The sequence below is a fragment of the Eubalaena glacialis genome, chromosome 19 (assembly GCF_028564815.1).
Source record: "Eubalaena glacialis isolate mEubGla1 chromosome 19, mEubGla1.1.hap2.+ XY, whole genome shotgun sequence".
NCBI classification, from domain to species: Eukaryota; Metazoa; Chordata; class Mammalia; order Artiodactyla; family Balaenidae; genus Eubalaena; species Eubalaena glacialis.
In genome coordinates this window covers 38280529-38293282 of record NC_083734.1, presented here as the reverse complement: position 1 = coordinate 38293282, position 12754 = coordinate 38280529, and the positions used below count along the sequence as shown (strand labels likewise).

General features: G+C 41.5%; 1 protein-coding gene across 1 annotated transcript; it reads right to left on the bottom strand.

Moving 5' to 3' along the window:
- Positions 1 to 74: 74 nt before the first annotated feature.
- Positions 75 to 1023, bottom strand: LOC133079834 (small ribosomal subunit protein uS5-like). The gene has a single exon (XM_061175517.1). It carries the CDS (start codon positions 1002 to 1004, stop codon positions 105 to 107), a length of 900 nt encoding a protein of 299 aa, XP_061031500.1. The 5' UTR covers positions 1005 to 1023; the 3' UTR covers positions 75 to 104.
- Positions 1024 to 12754: the final 11731 nt, after the last annotated feature.

Genomic DNA, 12754 nt, shown 5'->3' with positions numbered 1-12754 from the left:
TTCTAAACTTATTGTGGTGCTGATTGCACAACTCCGTGAATAAACTAAAACCTTTTTTTTTTTTTTTAAACTAGCTTCATTCACTTTATTTTTCTTATAGAAAACTATGTGGTGGCTACAGCTGGAGCCTGGGTCCTCTGCACGGAAACTCTGGTGTGGGTCTTTACAAGATGGTCAGTGAATTCCTGATATGGAGACTTGGTGAACACCGTCTCTTTCCAGAGATAAGGAGTGAGATAACTGTAGGTCTTGGAAATGGCATCAAAAGTGGCCTTGGCGAAGTTGCCCAGCGTGGCAGTGCAGCCCCTGGCAGAGGTGTAGCAGTCGTCAATTCCAGCCATCATCAGTAGCTTCTTGGGCACAGGGGCTGAGACGATGCCAGTGCCCCTGGGGGCAGGGATGAGGCGCACCAGCACAGAGCCACAGCGGCCAGTCACCTTGCAAGGGACAGTATGGGGCTTGCCGATCTTATTCCCCCAGTAGCCTCGTCGCACGGGGATGATGGAGAACTTGGCCAGAATGATGGCCCCACGGATGGCAGTGGCTACCTCCTTAGAGCACTTCACACCCAAACCAACATGTCCGTTGTAATCCCCGATGGCGACAAACGCCTTGAACCTGGTGCGCTGGCCAGCACAGGTCTGCTTTTGCACAGGCATGATCTTCAAAACCTCGTCCTTGAGAGATGCCCCCAAGAAAAAGTCAATGATCTCAGATTCCTTGATGGGCAAAGAAAAGAGACAGATCTCCTCCAGGGACTTGATCTTCATGTCCTTGACCAAGCGGTCCAGCTTGGTGACGGGGAGCCACTCCTTGTCCTCGGCCTCGCCTCTGCGAGCTCCGCGGCCTCGGCCCCGGCCCCAACCGCGACCCCGGCGCCGGCCCCGGACGCCGCTGCCGAAGCCTCCGCGGAAGCCACCACGGCCTCCCCTGCCAGGGCCCCCGGGGCCTCCGGGGCCTCCGGGGCCTCCGGGCCCTCCCGCAGCATCGGCGTCATCCGCCATTTGGTGTTTTTACGGAGAAAAAGAAGCAAACTAAAACCTTTGAACTGTACACTTCAAATGGGTGAATTGTGTAGTAATTGAATTATGAAAAATTTTAAAGAGATTTAAAAAAATATATTTTAGGTTGCACAACAATGTGAATGTACTTAATGTTACTGATTTGTACATTTTAAAACGATTAAAATGGTAAACTTTGTTATGTACATTTTACCACAATTTAAAAAATATGTGTAAAAATTAAACAAAAATTGTGTATCAGAACACACACACACTACAATATGGAGGAAAATATATCCAAGTGATATGTAAATACTATTTTAAAAATTTTTTTAAATTGAAATATAGTTGATTTACAGTGTTCTGTTAGTTTCAGGTGATGTAAATACGTTTGTTTTCTTTCTTTTTTTTTTTTTTTGGCTGCGAGGCATGCGTGATCTTAGTTCCCTGACCAGCGATGAACCTGCGCCCCCTGCAGTGGAAGCGCCAAGGCTTAACCACTGGACTGCCAGGGAAGTCCCCAAGGTGATGTAAATACATTTTAATGGCATGTCACAACTCCTAAATAGAGAACCTAATAATCTGAAAAATACATTTGTTAACAATGGTTGCCTCTGGGTTTTTAGTTTATAAGTAACAATGCCTTAATTAATCTTTTTCTTTTTTGAATTTTTAATTGTATATAATGAATATATATTACATTTACTTTGAAAAATCAAATATATAAATTAACAATAAAAACATACCTTTCGGTTAAAGTTGAAAAAAGAATGAGTGTAGATAGAGAAGTCCAATCTTAAGAGGTCAGGGAAATGAGGGGAACTAGCAAAGGAGTCTGAGAAGGAATGGCTCAGGAAATAGGAGGATAAGTAGGCAAAGTGGTGTCTTGAAAGTAAAATGAAGAAAATGTTTCAAGGAGAGAGTGATCAACTGTCTCAACTGCTGCTGATAGGCGAATCAGATGAGAACTAGGCTTTACTTCTGGATGGAGCAACCTGGAGGTCATTGATCAACTTAACAAGGAAAGTTTTGTGGATTGGTGGGAGTGAAAGATGATTAGAGTGGGTTTGAGAACAGAGTTATTTGTCATAATTTTAAATGACTGTTTAACTAAAACTTACTTTGAGGGACTTCCTTGGCGGCCCACTGGTGAAGGCTCTGTGCTTCCACTGCAGGGGGTGCAAGTTTGATCCCTGGTTGGGGAACTAAGATGCTGCATGCCGTGAGGCATGGCCTAAAACAAACAAACAAACAAACAAACAAAAAGAGTTACTTTGAAAATTGGTAATTAAAGGAAAATAAGCATTTGTCTTGCCTTTCCAGTAGGAACTGTATTTTAGGATAATCAAATAGATTCAGTTGATAAAGAAAAACTTTCCTGAATAATCTAGAATTTCAACATCATCATTTTGCAAACCCTATGAAATTACTGATTCTGTCAAAGATTATTAATTGGTTTAAAACCATCAGGAGAAGGAGCAGATAGGGAATTGGATATCATGTAGTGCCAAAGTCGCAACACACAGATTACTTTCTAGTTACACAGGGGAAATACAATTTATGATAAAGGGATTAGGCTGTCCTCACCCTGAACCAGTGCCTAATACTGCTGTCATAATTGGTGTCATCAGATATTGTGTTTTATGATGAGATACAATGTGAAGTATACATCATTTATCATATATTTACTCAAAGTCATTTACCTTGAAACCATTAAGCCTTTAGCTCTAACTTTCAGTTTCTAAGAAATTCACATGATAGAGGAACAAACTAAACAATACCATGAGGGAGCAACCAGACAAATCCAGATGGAAGGACATCTGGGCTAGTGCCTTCAATAAGTTAGTGTTTTGAGAAAGGGGATTGTGACCAGATCCAATGTATGGCCATAGGTTGAATAGGATATGAACATATCAGTTATAAAGGACATTTTTGGGATAATTGTGAAAATTTGATTATGGTTTAGGTATTAGATGAGATGAAAAATCTCCATTTTGGAAAAGCAGAGATGATTAATTGATAAAAAGAAATTACAAAATGCTATGTACAATGTGATCTCATGTTGATTAAAAGAAACCCATACATTGACCCATGCACTGTTGGTGGGAATGTAAATTGATGCAGCCACTGTGGAAAACAGTATGGAGATTCCTCTAAAAATTAAGAATACAACTACCATATGATCCAGAAATTCCACTTCTTGGTATTTATCCAAAGAATATGAAAACACTAATTCGAAAGGATAGATGCACCCCTATGTTTATCGCAGCATTATTTACAATTGCCAAGATGTGGAAACAACCTAGGTGCCCATCAACAGATGAATGAATAAAGAAGATGTGTTTTTTATATATATAACGGAATACTACCAGCCACAAAAAAAGATGAAATCTTGCCATTTGTGACAACATGGATGGACCTTGAGGGTATTATGCTAAGTGAAATAAATCAGATGGAGAAAGACAAATGCTGCATAATTTCGCTCATATGTGGAACATAAAAAACAAACAAACAAAATAAATGAACAAACCAAACCAAACCAAATGAAAGCGAACACACAGATACAGAGAACAGAGTAGTGGTTACCAGAGGGGAAGGAGCAGGGGGGAGGGTGAAATGGGTAAAGGGGATCAACGGTATGGTGATGGATAGAAATTAAACTTTTGGTAGTGAGCATGCTGTAGTACAAACAGAAATACAAATATAATGTTGTACACAGGAAACATATAATGTTATAAACCAATGTTACCTCAATAAAAAGTAAGTTTAAAAAACCCATACATTAAAAAAAATGTAAAAGATCCAGTTATTACTGGAGTACTAAGTTATTAACATTTGTACTCTCAACATGGTGAGAATATAATGTTTTCATTTTATTATTTTTGCTTATCTACATTTTCTAATTTTCTACAATGCTTGTGTATTTCTTCTAAAATGATAGGTTATTTTAAAACAATAGAAAAAACTGAAAATGAGAAAAAATAAGTGAATGAGAGGAGAGGACTAAATATCATTCTTTTGAGGAAATTTGCTGTAAAGGAAAACAGAAATCAGGCTGCAGCTAGAGGAGGAAGTGGGATCAAGTGAATTTTTTTTAATCTTACTCTTTTTTTTTTTTGCCACACGGCACGTGGGAGCTTAGTTCCCCGACCAGGGATCGAACCCACGTCCCTTGCACTGGAAGTGCGGAGTCTTAACCACTGGACCGCCAGAGAAGTCCTGTGAATTTTTTTTTTAAATAGAAAAAATAGTAACATAATTTTATGCTGATTGGAACAAACCAACAAAGATGGAAAAAACTGATGATAAAAGAGAGAAAAGTGAGGACTTCTGAAGCAATGCTCTTAAGTAGCCAAAAGGAGCTGGCCTTAGATTATTGATGTCAGGCACAATATCCTTTAAAGCAAAAAGCACTACTACAGAAAAGAGGATCATATGTACATTAATAAAGGGTTCAATTCATGAAGAGAACGTAATAATTCTAAAGTGTATGCATCTAGGGCTTCCCTGGTGGTGCAGTGGTTAAGAGTCCGCCTGCCAATGCAGGGGACACGGGTTCGAGCCCTGGTCCTCCGGGAAGATCCCACATGCCGCGGAGCACCTAAACCCGTGCGCCACAACTACTGAGCCTGCGCTCTAGAGCCCGCGAGCCACAACTACTGAGCCCACGCGCCACAACTACTGAAGCCCGCGTGCCTAGAGCCTGTGCTCCTTAACAAGAGAAGCCACCACAGTGAGAAGCCGGCGCAACACTTCTCAACAACAAAGAGTAGCTCCCACTTGCCGCAACCAGAGAAAGCCCACACGCAGCAACGAAGACCCAACACAGCCAAAAATAAATAAATAAATAAAATAAAGTGTATGCATCTAATAACATGCATATAAAGTGAACATTGACATAATTATAAGGGGAAATTCAGAAATTCAGCATCATGTTGGGAGATAGTGCATCTGTCAGTAATTGACAGATCTACAGACCAATAATGAACCAGGATATAGAAGATTTGAATGACACAATTAACTCCCTTCATTAAGTGAACTTTTATAGAACTCTGCACTCAGCAATTAAAGAGTACACATTCTTTTCAAGCACACATGGAACACTTATTGACCACTTACTAAATAACAAAACAAGCTTCAATAAATACCAAAGAATCAATGTCACACAGACCACATTCTCTGACCACAATGTAATTAAATGAGAAATCAAAACATTACAAAACATGCATTTAGACATAAAGAAACCTTTCAAATGTGACTGTTGGAGTCCATATCAAGAATTGAAGGGCAGACCTTTCTCTCTCACCTTCTGAGATGGCCCACACTGTGGAGTGTGTTTCTCTCTAAAAAAATCCACTTCTTACCTATCACTTTGTCTCTCACTGAATTCTTTCTGCGATGAGACATCAAGAACCTGAGCTTCGGGCTTCCCTGGTGGCGCAGTGGTTAAGAATCCGCCTGCCAATGCAGGGGACACGGGTTCAAGCCCTGGTCCGGGAAGATCCCACATGCTGCAGAGCAACTAAGCCCATATGCCACAACTACTGAGCCTGTGCTTTACAGCCCACGAGCCACAACTACTGAAGCCCATGCACCTAGAGCCTGTGCTCTGCAACAAGAGAAGCCACCGCAATGAGAAGCCTGCACACCGCAACGAAGAGTAGCCCCCGCTCACCACAACTAGAGAAAGCCCGCACGCAGCAACGAAGACAAAACACAGCCAAAAATAAAAATAAAATAAATTTATAAAAAAGAAAAGAACCTGAGCTTCATAAAAAAAAAAAAAAAAAGAATTGAAGGGCAGTAACTAGAGAAGAGGAAGTGAAGACCCCCATTAGCCAGGCAGATACCTTGAAAAGTCTCCACTACATTCTAAACCCCATCCCCCCACCACCTTTCTCCCAGTACAGCCTAAGATGAGCCCTCTAAGCATGACCCAACCACTTCAAGAATAACCACTACTCACCTTCTTCCCAAAGCTAAAATCGTCTGTGTCCAGCTAGTAGCCAGAGGCACCATAATGAGGCAGCTATTCCCCAAGTGTATTACCTCCCACTGATGTCTATCTAATCTTCTAGTTCAGGTTAGATCTTACCTTGGTGTGGCTCCACATCGTCCTGTTATTTATGGACTAAACAATAGATAGAGCCCCACCTTGTGCACACTTGGGCTTCCTTCCATGCAGCAGAGGTCTCAGATGGTGCAAGGATCAGGACAGATTCATGGACACTTGGTTCATTTATGCAGGTGCAGTGCCAAGACCTTTTTGAGCAGTAGGCTGATTGCATTCCATTTTGTCCATAACTTAGACCTTCAGTTTAAGGATCTCAGTCATTATCTTTGCACAAAATCCTTCCACTTTCCAGCCCAATGCCTCCCTCTCTCTTATGATTAAAAAAAGTCAAATGGTACAATTTATTTTTTAAATCAGTTTTGCATCTCCCAGCATTTTGCTGACCAAGACACGTTCATCTAAATTTACTGAATTTTTTCTAACACAAAGTATTCCTAAACATCCATGCTCACATTAGCATCAATTATAAGGTACATTTCCCTACATATTACTGACCATACAAAATCCCAATTTTAATTCTGATTAGTAGTACCTACCAGTAACCACTACTCATATGCAATAGTGGGAAAGGAAAAAAAAAAGGACACTCACATTAGTTATTCTTAAGAAAAGGGTTTAGTGGGAAGCCTCTATGAAAGCACCATACTTGGCCACTGGTCCACGGGCTGTGCTGTATCTTGCTGGACAAGTCTGTATAGGTAAATGAGGCAACAGCAAATCTCATGGGCATCGTTGTATAACTCACTTCTTGAGCAGTGGAGTGACTTCCTTGGTCCCTATGATCTACTTGCTTGGAGGACTTCCTTTATATTGATATAACCAGCATCCTTCAGGACTGCTTCAAAGAGGACCAGTGGGTAGGGTCTCCTCTAGGGAGCCATCTACTTCCTACTATTGCTGGTATCCTTTTTATGAGGTTTGGGACCGAGTCTTCCTGTAACATTGGTTTAAGAAAATCTCAGGCCTCCGTTTGCCAGCATTACTTTTTTTTTTTTCTGGTACTACAATTCCCATAAAATTTTGGTGACCTGAGCATTTCCTTTGGGAGTTCTCTGCTAAAAACTCCAAGCTAAGAATCTTGTCTTTCTTTGATAATATCCAGGCCGGGTGAAGATTCAGAGCTGGGCCTGCCTAGGGGGTTCTGCCCAGCTATACCAATTCTCCAATTCACGCTTTAGCTTCAGGGTATGGATGGTGAATAATGAGGGTGGAGGTGTCTGACTTGCTCCTCTAATCTGCCTTCGAAGGTCAGTCATCCCTGCAACCTCGCGTTCCACAACCATGGGGAAGGTCTTTTAAGATGGGAGGCAATTTCACATTTGTCCAGCAGAGGGGGCTCAATGAAAGATGGTTTGGAGAGATCTGAGGTTTGGTGGTGGGTTTTTTTTTTTTCAATAAAGCTGTTTTCTCTTAAACCCTGCATTCGATCCCAGGAAACCATGCTGGTTCTGCTTTCAAAATTCGTCCAGGATCTGACCACTTAATCACACCTCCAATGGTACCGCTCTAGCCTGAACCGCCTTCATTCTCTCATCTGGGTTACTGCAGAGACCTCCTAACACTTGCCCTGCTTTTACTTGCTTCCTTATCATCTATCCTCATCCGACCCAGCAGCCAGAGAGATCCTTTAAGATATAAGTATACTGTGTCACTCCTCTGCTCAAAATCCTGCAATGGCTTTCTCATTTCTCTCAGAGTAAAAGCCCAACCTCCCTCCCGCTTGGTCCCCCACTACCTGTCTGACCTGTCCTACAAGTCCCCCCACCCCATACCCCGCTCCAGCCCCCTTAGCCTTTTGGCTGTTGCTTGAACCCCCAGGCATATTCTTGCTCTTCCCCTTTTATGTCCAGGTAACTCACTCCCTAGTTTCTTTCATGTCTTCGCTCAAATCTTGCCTTTTCAATGAGGCTTGCCCTGACCTCTCTATTTAAAATTGCAACCACCATTTCCCTATTCTCTCTACAAATTTCTTAGCCTGCTCTATTATTTCCTCCACAGTACTCAGCACCTTCTAACATACTGTTCTGTACTGACTGTTACAAACAAATGTAATTGTTATGTTTATTATTTATCATCTTTCTGCCTCCTACATGAGCTCCTTGAGGGCAGGGATGTTCAGTCACTGTGCTTAGAATAGTACCTGGCCCAGAGTAGGTGCTCAACAAATATCTGTTGACTGAATGAATCGATCAATACCTTCATTCCAACAGCTAAGATCTTACAGTTTCTCTAATCAATGCTGTAACTTCATTCCTGGGTTTGGGGAGGTATAGAGAATCAGAAAATCTGACACAGCAATTCAGCAGGATTCAAGGCTAATTTGTTTGTTTGTTTTGTTTTGTTTTTAATTTTCTGTATTTATTTTCTTTAATTTATTTTTTTTGGCTGTGTTGGGTCTTCTCTTTGCTGCGCGGGCTTTCTCTAGTTGCGGCGAGTGGGGGGGCTGCTCTTCGTTGCAGTGTGCGGGCTTCTCATTGTGGTGGCTTCTCGTTGCGGAGCATGGACTCTAGATGTGCGGGCTTCAGTAGTTGTGTCGCGTGGGCTCAGTAGTTGTGGCTCGCAGGCTCTAGAGCGCAGCCTCAGTAGTTGTGGCACACGGGCTTAGTTGCTCCTCGGCATGTGGGATCTTCCTGGACCAGGGCTCAAACCCGTGTCGCCTGCATTGGCAGGCGGATTCTTAACCATTGCGCCACCAGGGAAGCCCAAGGCTAATTTCTTAAAAAATTTTTATTGAAGTATAGTTGATTTACAAAGTTGTCTTAATTTCTTCTGTACAGCAAAGTGACTCAGTTATACATATATATATTCTTTTTCATATTCTTTTCCATATTCTTTTCCATTATGGTTTGTCACAGAATATTGAATATAGTTCCCTGTGTTATAGAGTATGACCTTGTTGTTTATCCATTCTATATATAATAGTTTGCCTCTGCTAATCCCAAACTCCCATTCCAAGGCTAATTCTTTTTTTTTTTTTTTTTTGGCCGTGCCATGGAGCTTGTGGGATCTTAGTTCCCTGACCAGGGATCAAACCAGGGCCCTCAGCAGTGAAAGCACAGAGTCCTAACTACTGTGCTGCCAGGGAATTCCCCCAAGGCTAATTCGTTTTTTGTTTTTTTTTTAACATCTTGATTGGAGTGTAATTGCTTTACAATGTTGTGTTAGTTTCTGCTGTATAACAAAGTGAATCAGCTATATGCATACATACATCCCCATATCCCCTCCCTCTTGCGTCTCCCTCCCCGCCTCCCTATCCCACCCCTCCCTATCCCACCCGTCTAGGTGGACACAAAGCACCGAGCTGATCTCCCTGTGCTATGCGGCTGCTTCCCACTAGCTATCTATTTTATATTCCCCAAGGCTAATTCTTGATCATGACTGCAACAACGTCAGGTCGCCCGGGGTTTTACCATCTGTGGTCAGCTGGGCCATTGCTGGATAACAGCTTGTCTCTGGCTGCACCTTACTGAAGTCCACAAACAATGGCCAACACACTCTGTTTTGCTATAAGGTCATCTGAAGCCTTGGTCTTAGTGGACACATGGACTGAGCACCAAAAGACACCAGGGAAGGGGTGGGGGAGATAAATTAGGAGGTTGGGATTAACATATACACACTACTATACATAAAATAGGTAACCAACAAGGACCTACTGTATAGCACAGGGAACTACTCAATATCTTGTAATAACCTATAATGGAAAAGAATCTGAAAAAGAATATATATATATATATCTGAATCATTTTGCTGTACACTTGAAATTAACACAGCATTGTAAATTAACTATACTTCAATAAAAAAAAGAGAAACTACCAAAAAAAAAAAAAAAAAAAAAAGACACCAGGGAAGAGCTTAACCAACCACTTCACTACCACATAGCAAGGACTGCCAGCTTCCCTTTCTGTGGTCACATATTCTTTCTCGCACCCCTCTGCCCAACTCAGCCAAGTCCACAGTATCTCTCAAGGTTTGTGAAATGAACCCAACTCTGGATGATCCTTTCTATGTCACCTAGGACTCTTTGGTTGCAAGGTAGTTTGTTTTTAAAATAAGAGGACTTATTATAAAGATACAGAGGTGTTTCACAAGGAGTAAAAGCTTAAATTTCATAAAACCCCAAACTTTGCTCCTTATACAATGTGTAGCCCAGATGTAATCAGATTACTTCCATTCTTTCCCAAGAGTTTTACTTGCTAGAGTGCCTCTGTTGGTTTGATTGCCTGACTAATAACCATGTCTTCCTTTTCTTCCTTCTGAAGGGCAGTTTGTGTTGGTGTTTTTTCTCCACGGTGTTATATATGTCAGTGGAAGGGGACTCTATCCTAACTCCAGTGGCAGAACCTGAAGTGAATCATGGCAATTCCATTGCCCTTGTCGTTGACTGGTTTAGCAATGGTTGAATATCTTCTGTTGGGTTCACTAGAGCACAACCTAAGACAGGGATGCTTGACTGATAGATGGACTGCCCTCAGGAGAAGGGAAATGAGGGAATCTGGGAAGCAAGGACATGGTCTCATTTGGAGATTAGCTTCAATCTGAGTCCATGGGGAGTTCTAGAGTGTAAATTGCACCACAGAGTTCCTCCCATCTTGGAACCAGGGGCCAACCTTTTGTACCCCCCGTCAGTTAATCACTGGCTACAGGCTCCCCTGAGGAGGGGCTGGGGTGGTGATGGTGTAACCTCCATAGCAAGGTGGCTCTGGTTCAGCTGAAGGCAATTCTTTGGAGTTGGAGACAATCTGTGGGTCATCAGTAGTCAACCCTCAGAGGAATCCCCAGCCCAGCAAAGGGAATTTGAGCGGGACACCAAAGGCATGTATTATAGCATGGAGCTACGGTGATCAACTGTCCCAGTTTGCATGGGACTGTCTTGGTTTTTTTTCTTTTCTTTTTTTTTTTTAATGTGGTTGACATACAATATTATGTTAGTTTCCAAGTGTAGTGCATAGTGATTTGACATTATGAAACAATCACCATGGTTAGTCTAGTAACCATCTGTCCCCATACAAAGTTATTGGAATATTATTGACTATATTCCTTATACTGCATATTACATTCCTGTGGCTTATTTATTTCATAACTGGGGGTTTGTACCTCTTAATCCCCTGCACCTATTTCACTCAACCCCCACCCCCTCCCCTCTGGCAACCACCCACTTGTTCTTTGTATCTATGAGTCTGTTTTCGTTTTGTTTTTTAGATTGCACACATAAGTGAGATTGTACATTATTTATCTTTCTCTGTCTGATTTATTTCACTTAGCATAATAGTCTCTAGATCCATCCATGTTGTCACAAATGGCAAGATTTCATTTTTTATGGCTGAATAATATTCCATTACATATATGTATATATGTATGTATATGTGTGTGTGTATATATATATATATATATATATACATATATATATATATATTACATCTTCTTTATCCATTCATTTATCAATGGACACTTAGGTTGAACACAGGGGTACATATATCTTTTCAAATTAGAGGTTTTGTTTTCTTCAGGTAAATGCCTGGAAGTGAAATTTCTGGATCATATGGCAATTCTATTTTTAACTTTTTGGAGAACCACCGTATTGTTTTCCATAGTGATTGCACCAATTTACATTCTCATCAACAGTGCATGAGGGTTCCCTTTTCTCCCCATCCTCACCAACTCTTTTTTTGTTGTTTGTTTGGTTTTTTTTGAATTTTTGAATTTTATTTTATTTATTTTTTTATACAGCAGGTTCTTATTAGTCATCCATTTTATACACATCAGTGTATACATGTCAATCCCCATCTCCCAATTCATCACAGCACCACCCCCTGCCGCTTTCCCCCCTTGGTATCCATACGTTTGTTCTCTACCTCACCAACTCTTGTTATTTGATGTCTTTTGAATGATAGCCATTCTGACAGGTGTGAGGTGATCTCTCATTGTGGTTTTAATTTGCATTTCCCTGATGATTAGCAATGTTGAACATCTTTTCATGTGTCTGTTGGTCATCTGTATGTCTTTTTTTGAAAAATATCTATTCAGGTCCTCTGCCCATTTTTTAATCTTTTTTTGTTTGTTTGTTTGTTTTTGTCTTTATGTTGAGGGCACTGTCTTGGTTTTAGCATGAAAGACCCACATCCCAGAAAACCCTCAGTCCCAGGCAAACCAGGATGGTTGGTTCCTCTACATCAAACCCAAGTTTGGCCAATGATATATGAGGGGAAGTCTGCCAGGGGATTTCTAAGAGATACAAGAAGGATAAATAATCGTTTTTCTTACTCGGGACGTTGTCCTCTGGATTTATGCCTGGAACTGCTGTACTTGCCTGGTGGCCGTAACAGAAGAGTCTTTAGGCAAAGTGGACACTGTCAGGGGGTGACTAGCAGTTACTCCACCTAGAAATCTGGGCTAGCTCAACAGAAGACCCCTGTGAAGTGATGTCCTGTCTTCCCTTCATGAAACACACACCAGGCAACAACGACTAAAGGAGCTGAAAAGACCAGTAGAATATGGGGAAAAAAAGCGGTAACTTTATGTTACGTGTTCCCTTGTACCATAAAAGGGAAGGGTCTTCCCATCCTAGGCCTTAGAAAGGAGGGTGTTTAATGTGGACGGTCCCTCTCACTCAGCTTTCTCTGTCCCCTCAGTTCTCCCCCTTCCCCTCTTACAGGACGCACAGTACAGTGCATCCCAGCCC

Bases quoted from the DNA above. Each gene is read 5' to 3' on its own strand.
- LOC133079834 (XM_061175517.1), bottom strand. From the start codon at position 1,004: ATGGCGGATGACGCCGATGCTGCGGGAGGGCCCGGAGGCCCCGGAGGC.